General features: G+C 41.0%; 1 protein-coding gene across 4 annotated transcripts in view; it reads left to right on the top strand.

Moving 5' to 3' along the window:
• The window catches only part of EIF2B3 (eukaryotic translation initiation factor 2B subunit gamma), a 133155-nt gene that overhangs the window by 89941 nt on the left and 20280 nt on the right, over positions 1-22934 (top strand). For all 4 annotated transcript variants that reach the window (XM_042996925.1, XM_007077291.3, XM_007077292.2 and 1 more), the window contains exons 6-10: positions 952-1041; positions 15970-16097; positions 17846-18036; positions 20544-20621; positions 21137-21285. In XM_042996925.1, the coding sequence (XP_042852859.1) occupies positions 952-1041; positions 15970-16097; positions 17846-18036; positions 20544-20621; positions 21137-21285 (636 nt within the window). The remainder of the gene's footprint in view (positions 1-951; positions 1042-15969; positions 16098-17845; positions 18037-20543; positions 20622-21136; positions 21286-22934) is intronic.

Here is a 22934-nt window from a genome sequence, read left to right as displayed (position 1 = left end):
GGGAGCAGGAACTTGAGTTGTCAGTGAAGGTTTCCTGGAGGAAGTATATCTGGGGAAAGTCCTGATGAATACATAAGAGTAGGGAGTTAGGGAGTATTCACAGAATTTTACTTCATTTTCTGTGGAAATGGAATAATACATACCAGATCATGAAGAAAGCATGGCTGAAATATGGCCTGCAGAAAGTGGCGCAGTTGGAGTAAAAGCAAGAAAATGTTAATCATAAGAATTGTGAGTTGGAATTTGTGATAGAAGAAGGTGACTTGTCAGTGATTTGATAGTTCACCTAAAGGCCTCATAAAGTGTGAGATAGAGTTTCTATAAAGAGAAGACCTTTTCTATGGTAGGAGTAGAGCTAGTATTCACCATGTTGGCCAGAGTAGGGTGTGAGCAGCATGGCTCTGACCCTTATAAACTTTTTAAATTTTTTTTTCTTTTTTACATTTACTTATTTTTGAGAGACAGAGAGAGATAGAGTGTGAGCAGGGGTGGGGCAGAGAGGGAGAGAGACACAGAATCCGAAGCAGGCTCCAGGCTCCGAGCTGTCAGCACAGAGCCTGACGCGGGGCTTGAACCCACAAACTGAGATCATGACCTAAGCCAAAGTCGGACACTTAACCGACTGAGCCACCCAGGTGCCCCTTTAAATTTTTTTTAAATGTTTATTTATTTTTGAGACAGAGAGAGACAGAGCATGAACGGGGAGGGTCAGAGAGAGAGGGAGACACAGAATCCGAAGCAGGCTCCAGGCTCTGAGCTGTCAACATAGAGCCCAACGCAGGGCTCAAACTCACGGACCGTGAGATCATGACCTGAGCTGAAGTTGGATGCTCAACAGACTGAGCCACCCAGGTGCCCCACGCTTATAAACTTTTTAATGCCTACTACCTAATAATAGGATAGAACCACGTTACTTGATTGTGAACCCTTTCTCTCTTATTGTTTTTGCAGGCACCCTAGAATACATTTCCACACAGGCCTTGTGGATGCCCATCTCTACTGCTTGAAAAAATACGTTGTGGACTTCCTAATGGAAAATAAGTAAGAAAGAGGGAGGTAGAGTCAAACTCATAGTGTGTAAACTACCTTGATTCTTAGTTAACAGTTTTAAACCCTGATAATGTTAGATAACTTGTTTATATAAATAATAGTTGATTCTCGCCTTTGTTTTAAAAATAAAATTGTGTTATTAGCATACTGTTATTTTTGTCTGTATCACAGAGTCCCTGCTTATATTTGGGGGGCCAGTGTTACAATAAGCCAACAGAATATTTTTGTAAAACTAATCATAACATATGGTGCCTCTTTCTGCATAGTTCCGGGTTCTTCTTCCTTCTGCAAGATTGAGCTCCCTAGCTCTAGTGCTATTTGTCTCCAAGCAGGTATCCTTCCCCTAGGCAATTATCCTACAGATGGGCCCTCTTAGCAAAGTTTCAGAGACTTAGCCAAGAAGAGTGGAGAAAAAAACAAGTTTCCCTCCAATTTTGGAAAAGTCCATCTCACTGGGTGAATGTTTATGAATGCAGAAAAACCAAATTTGGTACTTTTTCTGATTTTGCTTTGAGTATAGAACTATGGGCCTTAAATACTCTCCACGGACTATATCTGGCAGATCACAGGCCTTAGGTTTCCAGGGAAAAAGTTCCTCTGAGGTTGATCTCAAAGATTTTTTATAGTAAATGCACTTAGAGTCCTCAGAGGAACAGGTAGGAAAAGATTTAAGAGGAGGAGAGGAGCACCTAGTCTCCCTTGATGGCTGCAGGATAAGTTTCTGCCTTGAATAGCACTGGTGGACTGGAAAGCAAGTGGGCTAGTACCACAGCACCAAGTTCCCTCAGACCAGCTGAGGAAGAAAGTCTGAGAACCTGAGTTTAAACACTAGCATGCTTTTGGCTGATAGACTTGGATATATACAGGAATATTAAGGGGAAGGGGAATTGTTCCTCCGTGCCCAGTATATTTCTTGTTTCCTAACCCTTACCCCCACAACACCTGGTAAACCTCTATAGGAATACCCATTTAGAACCAATGGTAAAAGAAATCATTTGGATTCCTAGAAAACTTTGTCAGGGATTGTCGTTTCTCTATTTCCCCACCTTAGGACACTGTTGCCTTGCTCCCCTCTAATTTATTATTGTGTTTGATCATTCAATCAACAAATATTTATTAAGCACCTGTTATGAGGCAGGCATTGTGTTAGATCAACTGCGGGACCAATGGTAAATAAGCAGACATAGGCCCTGCCCTCAGGAAATTTACAGCCTAAGCTCCACAGTAGATTGCAGAGCTTTGCTTTTTAAATAGCAAAGAGAGTTGGGGCACCTGAGTGACTCAGTCAGTTAAGTGTCTGGCCCTTGGTTTCGGCTTAGATCATGATCTCACAGTTCATGGGTTTGAGTCCCACATCGGACTCCGCAATGACAATGTGGACCCTGGTTGGGATTCTCTCTCTCCCTCTCTCTGTCCCTCCCCTGCACATGGTCACGCTCACATGCGCTCTCTCTTTCTCTCGTTCTCAAAATAAATAAAACTTTAAAAATAAATAAAAATAAAAATATTAAATAGCAAGGGACATGCTGCCAAAATTAGTCATTGATTATTGATTCAGGACCTGTTTTCCAGTCACCAGTCCGGGCTATATATATTCCAAAAATGAAGTTAACTCTTGGCCTTTAAGGGCTTGGTTGTTTTTTTGGTTTTTTGTTTCTTTAATTTTTTAACCTTTATTTATTTTTGAGAGACAGAGCACAAGCAGGGGAGGGGCAGAGAGAGAGGGAAACACAGAATTCAAAGCAGGTTCCAGGCTCAGCTGTCAACACAGAGCCTGACGTGTGGCTCGAATCCACAAACCGTGAGATCATGACTTGAGCCAAAGTCAGAAGCTTAACTGACTGAGCCACCCAGGCGCCCCTAAGGGCTTGTTTTTTATTCTCAAGTGAAAATGATGCCCTGTCTTGAAGTAGGCCCTGGCCTTGATATGTTGAAAGAGGATGCACTAGTAGTAGAAATTATGATTTCTTTTTTATTTTTTTATTTTTTTTTTTCAACGTTTTTTTATTTATTTTTGGGACAGAGAGAGACAGAGCATGAATGGGGGAGGGGCAGAGAGAGAGGGAGACACAGAATCGGAAACAGGCTCCAGGCTCTGAGCCATCAGCCCAGAGCCTGACGCGGGGCTCAAACTCACAGACCGCGAGATCGTGACCTGGCTGAAGTCGGACGCTTAACCGACTGCGCCACCCAGGCGCCCCTGATTTCTTTTTTAAATATTTACTATGGAAAACTTCACAGGAATGCAGAAGTAGAGAAAATAATGTAATGAAATCCCATGTGTCCATCACACAGCTTCAACAATTATCAATTCATGGCCAATGTTGTTTTATATATGTCACCACCCATCTCTCCACTGGCATGCCAGATTATTTTAAAGCAGGTCATTATGATTTTGTAATTTCATCTGTAATTATTTGAATTGTTATTATCGATAAATATCTGAACATGTATATGTAAAATATAAAGTCTTTATCTTTTAAACAAATACCTCAATACCATTATCACACCTTAAAACAATAACAACAACAACAACAACAACAACAAACAGTGCTCCTTAATACTACCAAATGGGATTTTAGCTTTTGATGTCTGGATATGCAGACAGTTTTGCGCCAAAGTTAGCTTCACCCTAGCTGCAGTAGCTCCTTTGTAATTCATCTGGCCACCAGTTAGCTGTTCCCACACCTGGCAAGTGTACTCCAGTGGTATGTGCCCTGAGGACAAGCCTTAATTTGGTGATTCTGTGGCTCCTGGCCAGAAGCTCTGCCAAATGGGACTTTCCCAGAGCCCGTTCCAATAGAGCATGATACAGTCTCAGCTCAAACTGCCACCCCATCTCAAGATCTGTTAAAACACCCTTATCTCTTTATCCCCATCATCTACCCTTCACCTGTCAGATTCGTTGGGATTAAAAGCATTATACTGAAAAGTGATATATTTCAATATATTAGGAAAAGTATAAAGGCACACAGGACAAATTAGAATGGTACTCAAGAGGGATTCTTTATTCCTGGCTGGAATAGTGGAGGCCTTATCTCAAAGGTGTGGGAGATGGGGTTGAATAGGTTGGTGGAAGCAGCATGTACAAGGCTTTGAAAGCTTAGCAGGGAGTTGGGAATGCAAGCTGGTGCAGCCACTCTGGAAAACAGTATGGAGGTTCCTCAAAAAACTAAAAATAGAACTACCCTACGACCCAGCAATTGCACTACTAGGCATTTATCCACGGGATACAGGTATGCTGTTTCGAGGGGACACATGCACCCCCATGTTTATAGCAGCACTATCAACAATAGCCAAAGTATGGAAAGAGCCCAAATGTCCATCAATGGATGAATGGATAAAGAAAAGTGGTATGTGTGTGTGTATATATATATATATATACACACACACAATGGAGTATTACTCGGCAATCAAAAAGAATGAAATCTTGCCATTTGCAACTATGTGGATGGAACTGGAGGGCATTATGCTAAGTGAAATTAGTCAGAGAAAGACGAAAATCATATGACTTCACTCATATGAGGACTTTAAGAGATAAAACAGTTGAATATAAGGGAAGGGAAACAAAAATAATATAAAAACAGGGAGGGGGACAAAGCAGAAGAGACTCATAAATATGGAGAAGAAACTGAGGGGTTGTAAGAAGGGGGATGGGCTAAATGGGTAAGGGGCACTAAAGAATCTACTCCTGAAATCATTGTTGCACTATATGCTAACTCATTTGGATGTAAATTTTTAAAAATTAAATTAAAAAAAAAAAAAAGAAAGTTTACAAGGGAGTTACAAATCTTCAAACAGAATAGTCCCTTTTGGAAGGAGCAGCAGTACAACCTGGCAGGGGAACATAGACCATGCTGGATGGGAAAGAGGCTACTTCAAGGTAATTAAGAGGCGTTTATAATTATCTGGTTATGAAATGATGACTCCTTTAGGGATGGGAGGATAGAAGTAAACCAGGTAGACACAACTTTCAGAAAGGACACTTTGGCAATCTTCTGTCTTTCACCTATGAAAGTCAACATATTCTGCCCTGTGTTTTTTGTTCAGTTGTGGTTTTTTTAGCTGTTTACATGTTAATGTCTTCAATCCAAATTCTTTTGAGATTAGATACCTACCGGGATTGCTAACACATTCAGTATATGCTTGGTAAATGGGATGAAAAGAGATGTGATGATAGCTCACATCTCACATCATCAGCAGAAGTAATGTGATTTTTCAGTAGTGGAAGCAGAGATGAGGATTTCTATAGTTGACCAAGTAGAAAAGCTATAAGGTAAACTGGGGAGAAAAGAAAACCTGCACTCTCTTTGACAAGAGAAGTTTAGTAACTGAGCTGTGTGATCTTGATACGTGTTTACCTTTCTGAACCTTACTTTTCTCATCTAAAAATTGGGAATAATAATACTTGACGTTTATGATTGTTGTGAAAAATACTTGTAAAGAGCTGAGAGCAATAGTTGGTGCACAGTAAGAACTCAAAAAAAAATTTTTTATAGTTTACATTCTACATTTTATTTACCTTTTTTATGCTATTACATGGTCCTTATACTATCTATTTTTTTCTTCTCAATTTTTATTTAAATTCCAGTCAGTTAACATACAGTGCAATATTGAACTCAGGAATAGAACCCAGTGATTCATCACTTACATACAACACCCAGTGCTAATCACAACAAGTGCCCTCTTTAATACCCATCACCCATTTAGCCCCTCCCCTACTCACCTCCTTCTGTCAACTCTGTTCTCTATTGTTAAGAGTCTCTTACGGTTTGCTTCCCTCTCTGTCTCTCTTTTTCCCTTCCCCTATGTTTTTGTTTCTTAAATTCCACCTATGAATAAAATCACACGGTATTTATCTTTCTCTGACTTATTTCAGTTAGCATAATACACTCTGGCTCCATCCATATAATTGCAAATGGCAAGATTTAATTCTTTTTGATGGCTGAGTAACATTCCATTGTGTATATATACCACATCTTTATCCATTCATCAGTCCGTGGACACCTGGGCTCTTTCCATAGTTTGGCTACTGTTGATAATGCTGCTATAAACATCAGGGTGCAGTTATCCCTTTGAATCTGTATTTTTGTATTCTTTGGGTAAATATCTAATAGTGCAGTTGCTGGGTCATAGGGTAGTTCTGTTATTAACTTTTTGAGGAACCTCCACACTGTTTTCCACAGTGGCTACAATCAGTTTGCATTCCCACCAACAGTGCAAGAGGACTCCCATTTCTCCACATCCTCACCAACAGCTGCTATTTCCTGTGTTGTTAATTTTAGCCATTCTGACAGGTGTGAGGTGGTATCCCATCGTGATTTTGATTTGTATTTCCCTGATGATGAGTGATGTTGAGCATCTTTTCATGAGTCTGTTAGCCCTCTGGATGTCTTCTTCGGAAAAATGTATTCATGTCTTCTGCCTATTTCTTAACTGGATTACTTGTGTTTGGGGTGTTGAGTTTAATAAGTTCTTTATAGATTTTAGATACTAACCCTTTATCAGGTATGTCATTTACAAATTTCTTCTCCCATTCTGTAGGCTGCCTTTTAGTTTTGTTGATTGTTTCCTTCACTGTGCAGAAGCTTTTTATCTTGATAAAGTCCCCATAGTTATTTTTGTTTTAGTTTCCCTTGCCTCTACCTATGTGTTTAGTAAGAATTCACTATGGCTAAGTCAAAGAGGTTGCTGCCTGTGTACTCAAAGATTTTGATGTTTTCCTGTCTCACATTTAGGTCTTTCATCCATTTTGAGTTTATTTTAGTGCATAATATAAGAAAGTGGTCAGGTTTCATCTGCATGTTGCTGTCCAGTTTTCCCAACACCATTTATTGAAGGGACTATCCTTTCCCATTGGATATTTTTCCCTGCTTTGTCAAAGATTAGTTGACCGTACAGTTGTGGGTCCATTTCTGGGTTTTCTCTTCTGTTCCATTGATCTATGTGTCTCTTTTTGTGCCAATACCATACTGTCTTGATGACTATAGCTTTGTAATATACCTTCAAGTCTGGAATTTTTTTAATGTTTTTTTGTTTTCTTTTGTTTTTGAAAGAGAGAGAGGGGGAGAGAGAGAATCCCAAGCAGGCTTCACGCTGAGTGGAGCCCTCAACACAGAGCTCAATCTCATGACCGTGAGATTATGACCTGAGCCGAAATCAGGAGTCAGAGGCTTAACCTACTGAGCCACCCAGGTGCCCCCAAAAAGTTGTTTTTAAATTTTGAAACAGTGAGTTAGACTTACCATAATTATTTTTATTTTTTAAATATCTGTTTATTTTCAGATCATGACCTGAGCAAAAATCAAGAGTCAGATGCTTAACCGACTGAGCCACCCAGGTGCTCCTTACCATAAGTTTTTTTTTGAACTCAAACATTTAATAAATACCCAAATATATTCTTTGAGTTTTTATTGGATTGACATAAGCCTAAACAGTCTTTCCAGCCTGTAGGATGTGAACATGTTTTTCTTTCTCAAGCCATAGCACCAACATTGAAAATTTACTCTCATAGAAGTTTTCAGTATTTTTGTTAAAAAGGAAAAGGGTAGTGGCACCTGGGTGGCTCAGGTCATGATCTCAGTTTGTGTGTTTGAACCCCACGTCGGCCTCTGCTCTGAAAACTTGGAGCCTGCTTTGGATTCTCTTCCTCTCTCTCTGCCCCTCCTCTGAGCACTCGCTCTGTCTCTCTCTTTCTCAAAAATAAATCAACATTAAAAAAAAAAAAAGAGGAAAAGGGTATCACAGAATACTGTATGTATACCAAGTGCCTAGCTTTAACTAAAATCAGTACCTTTTAATCCAAAATAATGTCCTGTTTACTATTCCATATATATCTATTTACTTTGAAGGCAAAAAGAAAAAGAAGACTAAGAAGAAAGCATGGGTTAACTTCGCAATCACCTTACCTTCCCAATTATAGCTCCTCTGCAAGAGATGAGAAAAGAGGCAAGAAAACCCAAGCCCTTAATATTCTGCCCTGCAAGGGTGCCTCAGTGGCTCCGTCGGTTAAGCATCTGACTTAGCTGCCTCAGTGGCTCCATCGGTTAAGCATCTGACTTAGCTCAGTTCATGGTCTCACAGTTCAGGTGTTCGAGCCCTGCATCAGAGAGCCCCTCCCTCGCTCTCTCTCTCAAAAATAAATAAAAATATAAAAAAAAAAAAAATTCTGCTCTGCAAACTTGAGTTCCCGGCCCTATAAAAGTACGTTTCCTCTTCTACCTCTTTCCTCATTAATATTTTGAAGGACTGACTTGAGGTGGAAGACGCTTAGAGGATTTTAAGTCTCTTTTGATTTGCTTACAAAAACAAAATGCAAAAGTAGCTAAATATTTCCCTTTTCCATGGACATCATTTTTAGGCCTTCCCTGGAAGCTTGTAGCCACAAGGAGGACCCAATCAGAAATCAAGGCAAAAATGCTAAAAATATCAGACTTCACCAGAACTAATAATTATGTATTTTTTCAAATGTTGGATTTTTTAATTTTTTTTTTAACATTTATTCATTTTTGAGAGAGTGTGAGTAGGGGAGGGGGAGAGAGAGGGAGACACTGAATCCAAAGCAGGCTCCAGGCTCCAAGCTGTCAGCACAGAGCCCAATGTGGAGCCCATGAACTGTGAGATCATGACCTGAGCCAAAGTTGGACACTTAACCAACTGAGCCACTCAGGTGCCCCTCAAATGTTGGATTTTTACTGGTAGTAATATTAGTAATAGAGAAACATATTTAGAGTTTATTACAATTCCAAATCAGGAAAGCTCTACTTTCTTTTTTTTTTTTTTTTTTTTTTTTTTTTTTTTTTTTTAATTTTTTTTAACGTTTATTTATTTTTGAGACAGAGAGAGACAGAGCATGAACGGGGGAGGGTCAGAGAGAGGGAGACACAGAATCTGAAACGGACTCCAGGCTCTGAGCTGTTAGCACAGAACCCGACGCGGGGCTCGAACTCACGGACCGTGAGATCATGACCTGAGCTGAAGTCGGACGTCTAACCGACTGAGCCACCCAGGCGCCCCAAAGCTCTACTTTCTATATCCAAAAATTAGAAGAAGAAATTATTCCCAGCTCTCTAGCCTAGGGGGTTGACACTCAGTTGTTTACACATTCATTCAGAAATATTTATTCAGGGGCGCCTGGGTGGCGCAGTCGGTTGAGCGACCGACTTCAGCCAGGTCACGATCTCGCGGTCCGTGAGTTCGAGCCCCGCGTCAGGCTCTGGGCTGATGGCTTGGAGCCTGGAGCCTGTTTCCGATTCTGTGTCTCCCTCTATCTCTGACCCTCCCCCGTTCATGCTCTGTCTCTCTCTGTCCCAAAAATAAATAAAAAACGTTGAAAAAAAAAATTAAAAAAAAAAAAATATTTATTCAAATAAATATTTATTTAGCACTTACTATTTGTAAAGACAATAAACAAAAAATTATAAATCCTGTGGAAAGTACTATGGTTGCAGGAAACAGTACTAGTTAATATAGTATAGTGGAAAGAGTCATGGGCTTTGGGATAGATATGGAGTAAGTTTCGGCTCTGCCAACTATAAAAGCTGTATTAACTTTAAAAAAGATCTTAGTCTTTCTAAGCCCTGATTATCTCACTTATAAAAATAAGGACAATAGTACCTACCATGAGAATTGCTGTAAGAATTTGAGATGATATATATTAATTTCTTAGCATAACACTCCAAAGTGATAGGGATTTGGGGCGCCTGGGTGGCTCAGTTGGTTAAGCATCTGACTCTTGATCTCAGCTCAGGTCATGATCTCACGGTTCGTGAGTTTGAGCCCCACATTGGGCACTGTGCTGACAGTGCGGAGCCTGCTTGGGATTCTCTCTCTCTGCCCCCTTGCTCCCCACTTGCACGCACTCTTTCTCTCAAAAAAAACTTAAAAAAAATTTTTAATGATATGGATTAAAAAACGTTATATAATTGTCTTTGCTGTGAGAGTATAGAAGCCTACAAGTGTTATGAAAGTCTTCCAAGAAGAGAGATTTGAGAGCGATCTTAAGGCTCAATAAATTTTCACAAACTGACCACACCCTAAGGAGATAAGATCAGATCTGTACTTTAGTAAAAACCACAGTATCCAGGGGTAGATAGAAGGAAGAAGAGACATGATCAGATTATATTTTAGAGAGAGTATTCTGTCTACAATATGAAGGACAGAGTTCAAAAGGTAAGACCGGAGGGAGTAAGACCAATTAAAAGCATTGAAGGAATTCAAGTGAATAACGGTGGCTTAGGCTAGGTGGTGGCAGTAGAGATGGAGAGGAGTTGACAGTTATTGAAAGAGATTTAGGGCATAAAAATCAGCAATGTTTGGTGAATGGTTATGTGAAGAAGGAAGAAGGATAAGTCTGGTAATTACTAGACCTCTAGCTTGGGTGGCTAAATGAAGCTTCATGTCACTGAGCAAGATAAGCAGTGTTGGTGAGGGAGGTTTGGGATGATGATGGGTGCAGTTGTAGACATTGAGTTTAAGTTATCTGTGGGTCATCTAAATGGCATGGTCTATCAGACAGCTGGAAATGTGGGACTAAAGTAAAGGAGGGAGGTCTTGGCTATGGGTTCACATTTGGGAATGAGCAGCAAAGAAGCCAGTAAGCAATAATCTGCCTCAGGGAGACGAATAGCATGAGAACAATCAGAGGGCAAAAAGAAAAATACCGAGAAACACCAAATATTTTAGGAGAAACCGAGAGAAATAGGAACAGATCAAGAGAGTGATAGCACAGAAAGTAAGGGAAGAAGACATAAGGAATGGCCTATGACTGTGGAATTTGGAAAATTCAAAAAATATAAAAAGAAAATATTACCCATAATTCTACTGTGTAATAACTGACAACATTTTAGTGTATTTCTTTCCATTATTTTGTTTATTTTTATATATACATATACATACTTGAAATCATGCTGTAAAAATATCTTGTTTTTTCTTTATTCAGTATTATTCATGAGCATTTTCCTTTCATTAAAACATTCTTACAGTTTTGCCTATGATATTAGATTATTATTCATTTATTCAGCAAATATTTATTGAGCATAATGTGTTTTCCTTGGATAGATTTATAGACATAGAACTACAGGGTGAAATAATATGAATGAAGTTTTGGGGGTGATGGTGGGTTGGTCTGGAGCCAATAGCCAAGAAAGAATTCTTGAAGATGTCTTTGGTGCAAAAAGGTGATTTTATGAAAGGACAGGACCCGTGGCAGGAAATGCTGCACTGGGGTCATGACAGGTAACTGAGTATATACCCTCAGGTTGGGAGGGGGTTAGGGATAGAGTGAGTCTCTAAGGTATTTTGGAAGCAAGGTTTCCAGGACCTTGAGAAATTAGGTGTTGTTAGGAAAATGCCATATATTACCATTTGGTAGAACCTCATGATACCCTTCAGATGTATATCACGGGGCCATAAGTTTGGAGTATGATTGCCAGCATATATCTTGGGGCAGCTGAGATAAAGGAAGTTTCCAAAGGAATTTTTATATGTTAAGGTAGACTCAAAGGTTCCTGGGGGGTCAGGATAACGCTAAGCCAAGATTCTCTTTTGCCCCTAGCAAAGTGTCATCATTGAGGCAGCTGAGCTCCTAGAGGGAGGTCACTCTGCTGGTTTCAAGGACTTGTCAGTGGGCTATAGGGAGTAAGGGAATTTAATTTTTCATGTGCCGTAGTTTCCCATATCGCCATGGTAAGCACTTAAACCCCTTTCCTTTGTTCTTGGGTAGCCAGGAGTGTCCAAGGAGTATCACATATATCCCACCTGGGTGCTGTTAGCCTGTACTTTGCCCTCAGCTTGCTCCACACTCCCTCATTATCTTCAATACTTTTTCTATGTATTGCCACTTTTCAGAAAATATTTTACCAGTTTATACTCTGACTCCCCTTGTATGAAAGTAACTGTCTCAAAGCACCCTTATCAGTAATGAGAATTATTTTAAATCTGCTGATTTGATTCAGAGAGAAATTGCATCTTGTTTTAATTTTTATCTCTTTAAAAGTATTTTTGAACCCTTCTATCTATCTGTTAAGGATATTAATCTTTTGTCCTATTTGTAGCAACTATTTTTTGTCTTCTTAATTTGGTAGAGTTGTTTGCTTATAGCTAGTCAGAATCTGTTGTTCTCCTTTGTGATTTCTTATTTCTTGGAAGCTTATAATTCATGAGATGAGGCGTCCTTCTAGGAAGGCTGTGTATAAGAGGGAATGGGAAATGTGAGGTTGCCCATGCCCAGGGCAGTAGATCCAGCCGCTTATCTTCAGCCCCAAGGGCAGGATGTTCACAAAGGTTCACAGTGGCCTATCCCAGTTCTTGGCATAGCATTGAGCTGCCTCTACTTTGAGTAGGAAGCAGGAAGAGTAATTTTGTCCTCTGTAATGCTGCTGAGCTAACTGCATTATGGGGATTGACCTGATGCTGAGCGCCAGCAGAGGCAGGTGGGACCTGGCAGGACTGCTTCATGTCCTCTCTTTAAATCACTGTCTGATCTCCGTAAAGGGCTCTGCCCTAAGGGGCTGTGTGCCAAGGCTTGTTTACTTGCTTCTTGCCATGACGGTTCTGTTTGGCCCATAATGTAAATATCATGGCTCTGAAATCCCCCAGCTGTCCATGCTTTGTCATTTCTTCAAAGGGAACTGACTCGTTTTCCACCAGAGGGGGCCAAGGAACATTTGCTACCCACACTGGTTTGGTGCATTAAAGAGGGAGAAAAAGAGCTAAGAGTAAGTGTTGTTTCATTCTTTGTATTCATATGGAAATTTTTAATCTCCATCAAAGGATCAGGAGAAAAATCACATTGAAATTCAATACAAGAGCTTCCAGCTTACACAGAATTTTTCAAAGATGTCTGACTTGATCCTTTAAAAATGACAAAAACCATGAACTGTGTAGCTCCAGGGTTCATAATTTTGCTTACCCTCCTCAGCCTCTGCCTCTGTCTTGCCTTCCTATCTGTACTCCATCTGTGTGGTCCCATGTCAGCCTGCAGAGCTTCTTTGAATGGGAGTGGGGGAAGGGCGTGAAGTATGCAGCAGCAGTTTATTGGGCTGCTTATACATTAAAACCACATTTTCATCTTTCAGAGTCTCCCTCTCTTCGGTCTCCTTATATCAGGCCTATTTCCACTGCTACCAGAATTATCTTACTAAGAAATAAAACTGATTATGTCACTTTCTTGCTTAAAAATCACCAGTAGCTTCTCAGTCCAGACTAGAGACTGCCACAAAAGGCTTCCATGATTTGGCGTCCTTGCCTACCTGATCAACCTCATCTCCCTCTACACTGTTCCTTTTAAATCCATGATCAGGCTGCTGTCCACTGGATTATGAATTCTTTGAAGTCAGAAACAGTATATTTCCAAGGCCTAGCGCAGTAAATGGCATATTAATAGATGCTTGTTAAATCCTAAATAAATTAGTGATTTCAAATTCTGACAAGTTTACAGCATGAGAGAGAAAACTAAAAATCATGTCCTGGTCTCTTACCCTTCTGTGCTTTTAATTCCTTTGCTAAGTATAAACCAAAAGCATACTTATTGTACTAAGGATCAGGTCCCTTCTTCCCTGTTCCAGATTACTGGTCATTTAGACCCAACATTCTGTCTCAGTACCCTCTAGGAATCACCATGTCTCCTGCGACCCAGGAAGGCCAAATAAAGGAGAGCTTCAAAGCTCTTGGCCAAGATTGCTTACTGCTTATAAAAATGTATAAAAATAGTGCTGGAATTTTTTTGGCGTTCTGAAAGTTCTACACATTGATCTGTGATCTGATTTTCCGTAAGTGCTGTCCTCGACTGATCTGATTACATGAAAGTAAATTGAAGTTAACTTTGTTGGAGGAATTCCTTGATAGCCATTGGTGAATAAGTACAACTGTCATAAGGAAACCTACTCTTTTTTTTTTTTAATTTTTAATGTTTATTTATTTTTGAGAGAAAGAGACACAGAGGGTGAGCAGGGGAGAGGCAGAGAGAGGGGAGACACAGAATCTGAAGCAGGCTCCAAGCTCTGAGCTGTCAGCACAGAGCCTGATGCGGGGCTTAAACCCACGAACTGAGATCATGACCTGAGCCGAAGTCAGACACTCAACCAGCTGAGCCACCCAGGTGTCCTGAGGAAGCCTACTGTTAAGTAGATGGGAAGATGAAATCTGCATGGGAAGTACCTAGTCATTAAAGTGAATTTTATTTTTTTTTATTTTTATTTTTTTTTTAATTTTTTTTAACGTTTATTTATTTTTGAGACAGAGAGAGACAGAGCATGAACAGGGGAGAGGCAGAGAGAGAGGGAGACACAGAATCTGAAACAGGCTCCAGGCTCTGAGCTGTCAGCACAAAGCCCGACGTGGGGCTCAAACTCACAGACCATGAGATCATGACCTGAGCCGAAGTCAGACGCTTAACCAACCAAGCCACCCAGGCGCCCCTAGAGTGAATTTTAAATTTGCAGAGTCTGAATCCAACCAGGAGAGTAGTACCATAGAAGCTGAGAAAAAAATGAGAGGCAAGAAATTTAGGAATGTCCTAAAAATGTAAAATTTCATAATTTGCACAAATAATGAAAGAATCACCTGTAATTCCTCTACTCTAAGGGAGTATAGAGCAGAAATCATATATATGTAGTCTTTGAATAATACACCTGTTGATATTAGAAAAGTTTTTTTAAAAACTCATCACGATGGGGCGCTTGGGCAGTTGGGTGGCCAACTGTTGATTTCATCTCAGGTCATGATCCCAGGGTCATGGGATGGAGCCCTGTTTTCTCAAAATAAATAAGTAAACTTTAAAAAAAAATTCTCTCTCTGCCTGTCTTCCCTGCTCACATGCTCTCTTTCTAAAATAAAATGAAAAATTAAAAACTCATCATCATAACAGATTAAAAGGGAAAAAGTATGTTGAGCTCCATAGACATAAAACAAATTTTTTAAATAAAATTCAATTCCCAGTCATTGATGAAAGCTTTTAGCTAGTTAGAAATAAAAGAGAACTTCCTTAACCTATGTACATAAAAGGTATGTGCAGAAAACCTATGACATGTGTGAACTGTTGGCTATAAAGCATGAAACCCAACATCTACATGCAGAAGACAATCAATAAATGGTAGCTTTGATAATGAAAAAAAAATCATCAGTCTACATGATAAAATACTAGAATTTCCTTTAAAATCAAGAACAAGTAAAGATTACTACGATCAGTGCTTCCAGTCAGCATTGTATTGGAGATTTTAGCTAATATAGTAAGACCATGAAAAATAAATGAAAGATCTACAGATTAGAAAGGAAGAAAAAAAGTATTGTTCTCATAGTTGGTATGATTGTCAGAATCTACAGATAAATTATTAGAATTAGATTGTTAGTGAAGCAATTGGCTATAAGATTAAAATACAGAATAAATCAAATTTCTAAAACCAACAAGAAGAAGAAAATAACTGTTTAAAAGTCACCGTTTATAATATGAACCAAAAATATAAGATATTTAGGATTAACAGAAGACATGCAAGGCCTTTATGGAGAAAGTTTTTGAATGTTTTTTAAACAACTTTTTTCAAAAGACAAGAGCATTCTTCCTTCTCAAGGGTTATTGCCAATTAAGAGTCAAGGCCCTATGTTAAAATACATGCACATACACAAACACATGTGCACACACACCAGGTAGATAGGACTTTGTAAAAGACTATTTTCTGAGTAAATCAGGGAAGGGATTCTTAGATTTAGAATACTACCCTCCCCCCCTCCAACCTGAAGCTGATAGAGAACTTAGATCTTCTGCTTCTCCAGAACTACCAAATCCAGGTCACTTTTGATCTCTGTCAGTCCCATGGTGGCATGACAGGAAGGAATTTGGCTTTTACTAGCATACACAGAGTTTCTGATCCCATAGGATCCAGACAGTCAGATTTCTCATATTGGACCCCTTTTTCTTCCTAGATCAATCACTTCCATCCGGAGTGAACTGATTCCATACCTAATAAGAAAACAGTTCTCCTCAGCTTCCTCACAGCAAGGACAAGAAGAAAAAGAAGAGGATCTAAAGAAAAAGGAGCTGAAATCCTTAGGTCAGTGTTTGGGTTGGTGCGGTAAGGTAGGGGTACAGCACCTTTGGAAAGAATAACTGGGCAGGATGCCTGTCTCAAGGCAACAGTTTCTTGTCTAACCACCAGGGAAGACAGGGTAGCTGACACCCTACCCTAAGGTCTGGGTAGGCTTGCTCAATCAGACTCTGCCGCTTATGCTCTTCAGGGACAGGCTAATCATGCCTCAAGTCCGTTCTCTGGTTCATAGCTCTGGTTTGACTATGTTCCTCACTAGACTGTTTCGAGTAAACTCTGCCCCCCACTTCTTAGTTCGTCTGTTCTCTAGGCTCTGGGCAGCCCTACTCCTGACTAAACTCAGTCTCTTCTGTCAAAGAAAGAAAGATAAAGGAGTATACAATTACAGTTCAACAAGAGGCCAACCAGGCTGTCTCCTTTCCAGGATGTAGGGGCAAGGTCTGTCTTGTTTGCTGTCATATCCCTGCCTAGTCCCTGGCCAGTCCTGGGCTCATAGTAAGAGTTCCAAAAACAAATTTATCAAATGAATAAATGGAGACAATATAGCACGATGGTTAAGATATCAGGACTTGGATTTGAAATCTGGATTTGAAATCTGACTCTCCCTCTTATTAGCTCTGTGACCTGAGATGAGCCCCAGTTTTCTTATCATAAAATAAAAGATCTTACTTGGTTGTTTTATGAGCTGAAAAACTGGGGCCCAAATAACTCAGGTTCCAAGTCTTGTGCTATTTCTGTCATAGCACAACTACTAGATATGGTAATAGAGGCTAGCAGCACAAAGCCAATATGGCTGGTCACTAAAGCCTGGACCCTTGCTTATGTTATGTCATGATTTACAAGAGCCCTCTATTGTATTTTCCCTAGTAGTACTTGATTATTGGTCAAACTTGCTTTTAGGACCTGTTTTGTTTTGTTTTGTTTTGTTTTAATTTACATCCAAATTAGTTAGCATATAGTGCAACAATGATTTCAGGAGTAGATTCCTTAGTGCCCCTTACCCATTTAGCCCATCCCCCCTCCCACAACCCCGCCAGTAACCCTCAGTTTGTTCTCCATATTTATGAGTCTCTTCTGCTTTGTCCCCCTCCCTGTTTTTACATTATTCTCATTTCCCTTCCCTTATGTTCATCTGTTTTGTCTCTTAAAGTCCTCCTATGAGTGAAGTCATATGATTTTCATCTTTCTCTGACTGACTAATTTCACTTAGCATAATACCCTTCAGTTCCATCCACGTAGTTGCAAATGGCAAGATTTCATTCTTTTTGATTGCCGAGTAATACGCCATTGTAGATATATACCACATTCTCATTATCCATTCATCCATCAGTAGACATTTGGGCTTTTTCCATACTTTGGCTATTGTTGATAGTGCTGCTATAAACATGGGGGTGCATGTGTCCCTTCGAAACAGCACACCTGTATCCCGTGGATAAATGCCTAGTAGTGCAATTGCTGGGTCATAGGGTAGTTCTATTTTTAGTTTTTTGAGGAACCTCCATACTGTTTTCCAGAGTGGCTGCACCAGCTTGCATTCCCATTTTAGGATCTCTTTTTAAGGATTTTTGTAATCCTTTTTAAGGGTTTTCAGATGTTCAGAAAAGCATGTTGCCTCTTTTAATTTCACTTAGTCTTTCAGGTTGTAGTGGGACTTCAGGGTCCATGCTGCATGACTGAGTTCCAGGGAGAGAGATGTGAGTTGTATCTCTTTGAAAACATAACTTGAGCCTCTATTTTCTCTGTTTATTCTGAAGATATTTACAGCTTTATAAAAGAAGACAATACACTGACCTTTGCTCCCTATGATGCCTGCTGGAATGTCTGTCGAGGAGACAGGTGGGAAGACTTGTCCAAATCACAGGTGCGCTGCTATGTCCACATCATGAAAGAGGGGCTCTGCTCTCGAGTAAGCACTCTGGGACTCTACATGGAAGCAAACAGACAGGTAAGAGGATGGGTTTAGAATAGAAATCATGGGGGGCGCCTGGGTGGCTCAGTTGGTTAAGTGTCCCGACTTCAGCTCAGGTCATGATCTCATGGTTCATGGGTTCAAGCCCCATGTCGGGCTCTGTGCAGACAGCTCAGAGCCTGGAGCCTGCTTCAGGTTCTGTGTCTCCCTCTCTCTGATCCTTCCCCAGCTCCCACTCTGACTCTCTCTTTCTCTCTCTCTCTCTCTCTCTCTCAAAAATAAATAAACATTAAAAAAAATTAAAAAAAAAAAAAAAAGAATAGAAATCGTGGGTGCCTCACTTCTTCATTAGTCCCAGTGACTTGTTCAGAATCCCTCTCATTCCCAAGGTTGAGCAAGACCTGACATGTCAGGGGAGAGCATTGGGGTACCCAGTTACAGCAAAAGGGGAAGCAGAGAGCCTAGTCCATAGCGGTAGAGCCTCTGGTTCCAAAGAAGGGCTGAGATTCTCAGAAAGGCTAACTTTGGCCTCTGGGTTCAGAAGTTTTCTTTTGTTCTGCTAGGCATGGGATATCTGCAGTACTTCATAAACAAGCAGATAAATACGGTGTAATCAGTACTGTGATGAAGTAAACTTAGGCACAGAGAGGAGACGTTCCTAAGAAGGTAAAAGAATAGAATATCGAGTAGTCAGATGGTAGAGCCTCAGAGAAGGAATGTCTATGAGAGGGAAGTGTCTGGAAACAGCATTAGAGAACTAACTCCTCCTTTTAACCCTGAAGTTTGTGATATATGGAGAATGAGCAGCTTCTGTTGCAGAGGAAGCATTGCTTTAAAAGGTTAAAGCAAGGGGTGGAGTAATGAAACAATGAAGAGACCGAAGATGGGGGTGGGGGGTGGGAGACTCTTTGCTGTATACAGGTACAGGAAGAAGGTTTTAGGAGGGAGGGATGATGAGACCATGAAAAGGAAAGGGTTGAGATGAGAAGAGGAAAAGATAGATGACTGAGGGAACTATACTGGGGTGGCATTCAAGGACAACGGAGACAAGATGATGAAAAGATTAGCTGTTGATGCAGTTTCTGGTAGAACTCTGTGAAAACTATCAGTGCAGGTATAAGCTGGGGGTGGGGGGAGGGGGGCGTGTCAAGTAGGATGATAAAAGATATTGTTGAAAATTGGGATTAGAATTTAGTCCCTATGGGGTGCCTGGGTGGCTCAGTCAGTTGAGCGTACAACTTCAGCTCTGGTCATGATCTTGCAGTCCGTGAGTTCAAGCCCCGCGTGAGGCCCTGTGCTGACAGCTCAGAGCCTGGAGCCTGCTTCGGATTCTGTGTCTCCCTCTCTCTCTGCCCCTCCCCCACTCATGCTCTGTCTCTCTCACTCTCAAAAATGAATAAATGTTAAAAATTTAAAAAAAAAAAGAAAAAAAAAAAGAATTTAGTCCCTAAAGAAAACTTGGCTCAGGAATCTTCAGGACCCACACTATATAATGTGTATAGTCCCAGCCCCAGGCCTCAAACTGGCTTCACCCTGGATTGGTTGTAGATCCAGGAGAATCCAAGCCAGAGAGTTTATGAGAAATCATACCTAGTCCCATGTTTACCCAGGGCAGTCCTCAGTAAAGTCAGCCCCCACTTAGAATCAGAGCTATTAGAAACCTTCCTTAATTTGACTTTTAGTTCTCATTCTTCAGTTCTATGACTAGATTCTGTCAAGCTAGTCTGAAAGCAGGTCCATGGATAGCCTGAGACTAGGGAAGTGTCCTATGAAGTACCAACAGGAGCTGTGCAGTAGACAGGTCTGAACAGCCTTGGTTGAAGTATAATAGAAGAAGGAGATCCCAGGGATAGGGGCTGAGGTATTAGCCTTCACATTGCCGGTGTAGCCAGTCCTGGCAAGGTGTCCTTCAGCCACTGTGGCCACCACACATAGTGCTCTGACCAGCATTCTGCTCATGCCGGAGAATGACAGATAGGCACACTACTTGCACGTTCCTAACAGGTCCATAGTAAAAATTCATATTTGTAGCCTTCTCAGTTTTCTCATATTGAAGAGAGAATAGTGTGAACACCTTCAACATTTTATTTTGGCTGGTGAAGGCCATAGATGCCTTCTCAGGAACTATCCTGATTATGGAATTGTCTAATATTAGCTCTCACTTTATGCATGGCCACACTGGTCTAGGAGGGGAGCAGGAACCTGGGATGACTATGGTCAGGACTCAGAATCCTCCTTGCTCTCAGTAGGCCTCTCCCAAGTGCTTCTTGAAGGCTTGTCTTTGCACCTCCCAGCTGAGGGACATGCCATTACTTTTAAGGAGGAGATTCTCAGCTAGGAAACTAAGGATAAGACCATCTGAAATTTGCTGCATAAACAATCCTTGTCCTAGGGGAAATGAAGCAGCCTCCTGCTCTGCCTCACCCAAACAGGAAAGCTGTGGCTAAAAACTCCCTACATCTCTAACTGGCTGTTGAGTTCTACCTAAGATGTTCTCAGGTATTTTCTGGTCTGTCTTTAGTAACCAAACCTCTTTCCTCAAGGTGCCCAAATTGCTATCAGTTCTCTGTCCAGAAGAATCACTGGTTCATTCATCAGCCCACATTGTCAGCAAACACCTGGTAAGTGCTAGCTTGGGCAGGGCAGGTATGGGGCAGTCTCTGTGTGTGCTGAATGAAGTATGTCCTTGAGACGATGCATTGGGGTTCTCAAGCCCTGAAACTCATTAGTCCCAGGAAAACCCCAGCTGGGTTCTGGTTCTAAAATATCATCATCTAGCCCAGACATTCAAGACTACCTGGACAGGTGCTGACCTCAGCCATACAAATTCTGTAAGGAAGGTCCATTATGGGTCTCGGGACTCAGACACAAGAGCCTTCCATCTCTGTCCCTCTTCTTACACTGATTTGAGCACTCTCTTCAAGAGAACACATTTATATACACAAATGCCTGTGTGTAAGTTTGTTTGAGTTGATCTCAGAGGTATTATGTGACCTTGTGGCCCTAAGAAATACTTACCCCTTGGCTGAGGTGTCTCTGGGGAAAGATTGCATTAGACCCCAACTCAGAGGATCTGAGGAGTTGATTTGCAGTTGGTTGAGATGGATGGACAAAGTTTTATATTTGCCTTTTGCAGGTTGGAGTTGACAGCCTCATTGGGCCAGATACGCAAGTTGGAGAGAAGTCATCCATTAAGCACTCAGTCATTGGTTCATCCTGTGTCCTAAGAGATAGAGTGACTATCACCAATTGCCTTCTCATGAACTCAGTCACTGTGGAGGAAGGGTATGTTTCCGCTTGTGCCCACTTAAGGCAAAAGGCTCCTGGTATCCCTGGGAGGTTTTGGGGGCCAGTGCAGCCTAGAAAAGGGCTCAGCTTGAGGAAGGGAAGAAGAGGGAAAAGGCAAAGGAAAGAATAGTGCCTAGGCCCTTTGAGTCATTGGTTTTGGCTCAATAAAGACATGGTCTCTGAAAACATTTCTGGTGACTTTTTCATACTTATTCCAATTGTGGTCCTGAGAGAGGCTGCCTTCCCTTGCTTTGATGTGCTACTTGATGGGATGGCCACAGTAGTGAGCCTCTGGCAGTACTAGAATGACACTGTACCAATGTGTAATTGTCATCTTCCCTTATCTCAGTGTCTCAGAGCAGCCCTGAAGAAGGCAGGGGACTAGGAGGAGTGGACATTTAAGCCATGCACCATTTTTAAAAGAGAGCTTCTTTGTTACAAGTTATGGAGAATCTTCCCCCATTTTGAGACACTTTAAAGTGTTCTAAAATCTTGGTTTATGAACAGCCTGAACTGCAGTAAGAAGACTTGAAATGATATATTTAGTAAGAATCTTCCTCTGTATGGTCCTCAGGTTTTTCCTGTATATAATGCAAACACAGGTGGTGGAAGAGAGGAGGGGTATTACCAAAGCAATGGCTTTCAGACTTTTTAGAAAGGGAATTTTTTGTTAAAATAAATCTTATGCAGGAGTACCTGGGTGGCTCAGTCGGTTACGTGTCCAACTCTTGATTTTGGTCCAGGTCATGATCTCACGGTTGGTGAGATTGAACCCCATACTGGGCTCTGGGCTGACAGCAAGGAGTCTGCTTGGGATGCTCATTCTCTCTCTCTCTCTCTCTCTCTCTCTCTCTCTCTGCCCACCCCCACTCATGCACGCACTCTCAAAAAAGAGACATTTTAAATAAATAAGTATTATGCAGAAACTCAATATTTATAACTGATAAAATCACAGGTGTTTTTAATACAGTGGGGAAGGGGCACTTGTCCTTCCTAGGGGATGTGAAGCAGACGTATAAAGCAAATTTTGAAAACCACAAGACTGGATTAACCTGAAAGAGCTGATTCTAAAGCCTTGATTCTAGCTCTGACATCTGTTGATTTCTCTGTCCAGGAACTAATAGGAGAGAAGGATAAGGGAAGACCTGAAGTTCAGTGAAAGCTGAAATACCTCTCATAGGTGCCAGTGAGAGGTTGGGGAAAGCATTTTGGAGAGAGAAGCTATGTAGGGACATAGCTAAAGGTTAAGCCTTTACTCTTTAGGAAGAGGGACTAATGGAAGTAATAGGATTGAGGGAGGAAGTACCATAATAAACCAGGAAAATTGGAGACCATAGGGATATTGGCCACTAAGATCTGTTCTCCCCCAAGCCCACTTCCGGACTTGACTCCCAAACCCTGGCAACCAGGCCTAACGCATCGGTCAGGTGTTTTGGAAGAATCTCCTCTGGAGATTCTGACTAGCCCCAAGAAGAAAAACTAAATTTATTTACATCAGAGATTTCTAACAGTCCAGTCAAATCACCCTGCAGTGAAAATTATGGATGACAAATTCCGTTCATGTGCTTAGAGCTTCCAGTCAGCTTTTTTACAATCCTCCCCTAAAGATGAAGAGATAACCAAAGATTACCAGAGATCTAAAGAAA

Source organism: Panthera tigris, chromosome C1 (genome assembly GCF_018350195.1).
Source record: "Panthera tigris isolate Pti1 chromosome C1, P.tigris_Pti1_mat1.1, whole genome shotgun sequence".
Lineage (NCBI taxonomy): Eukaryota > Metazoa > Chordata > Mammalia > Carnivora > Felidae > Panthera > Panthera tigris.
The sequence above is the reverse complement of the archived record's forward strand: the minus strand, read 5'-3'. Positions and strand labels throughout refer to the sequence as shown.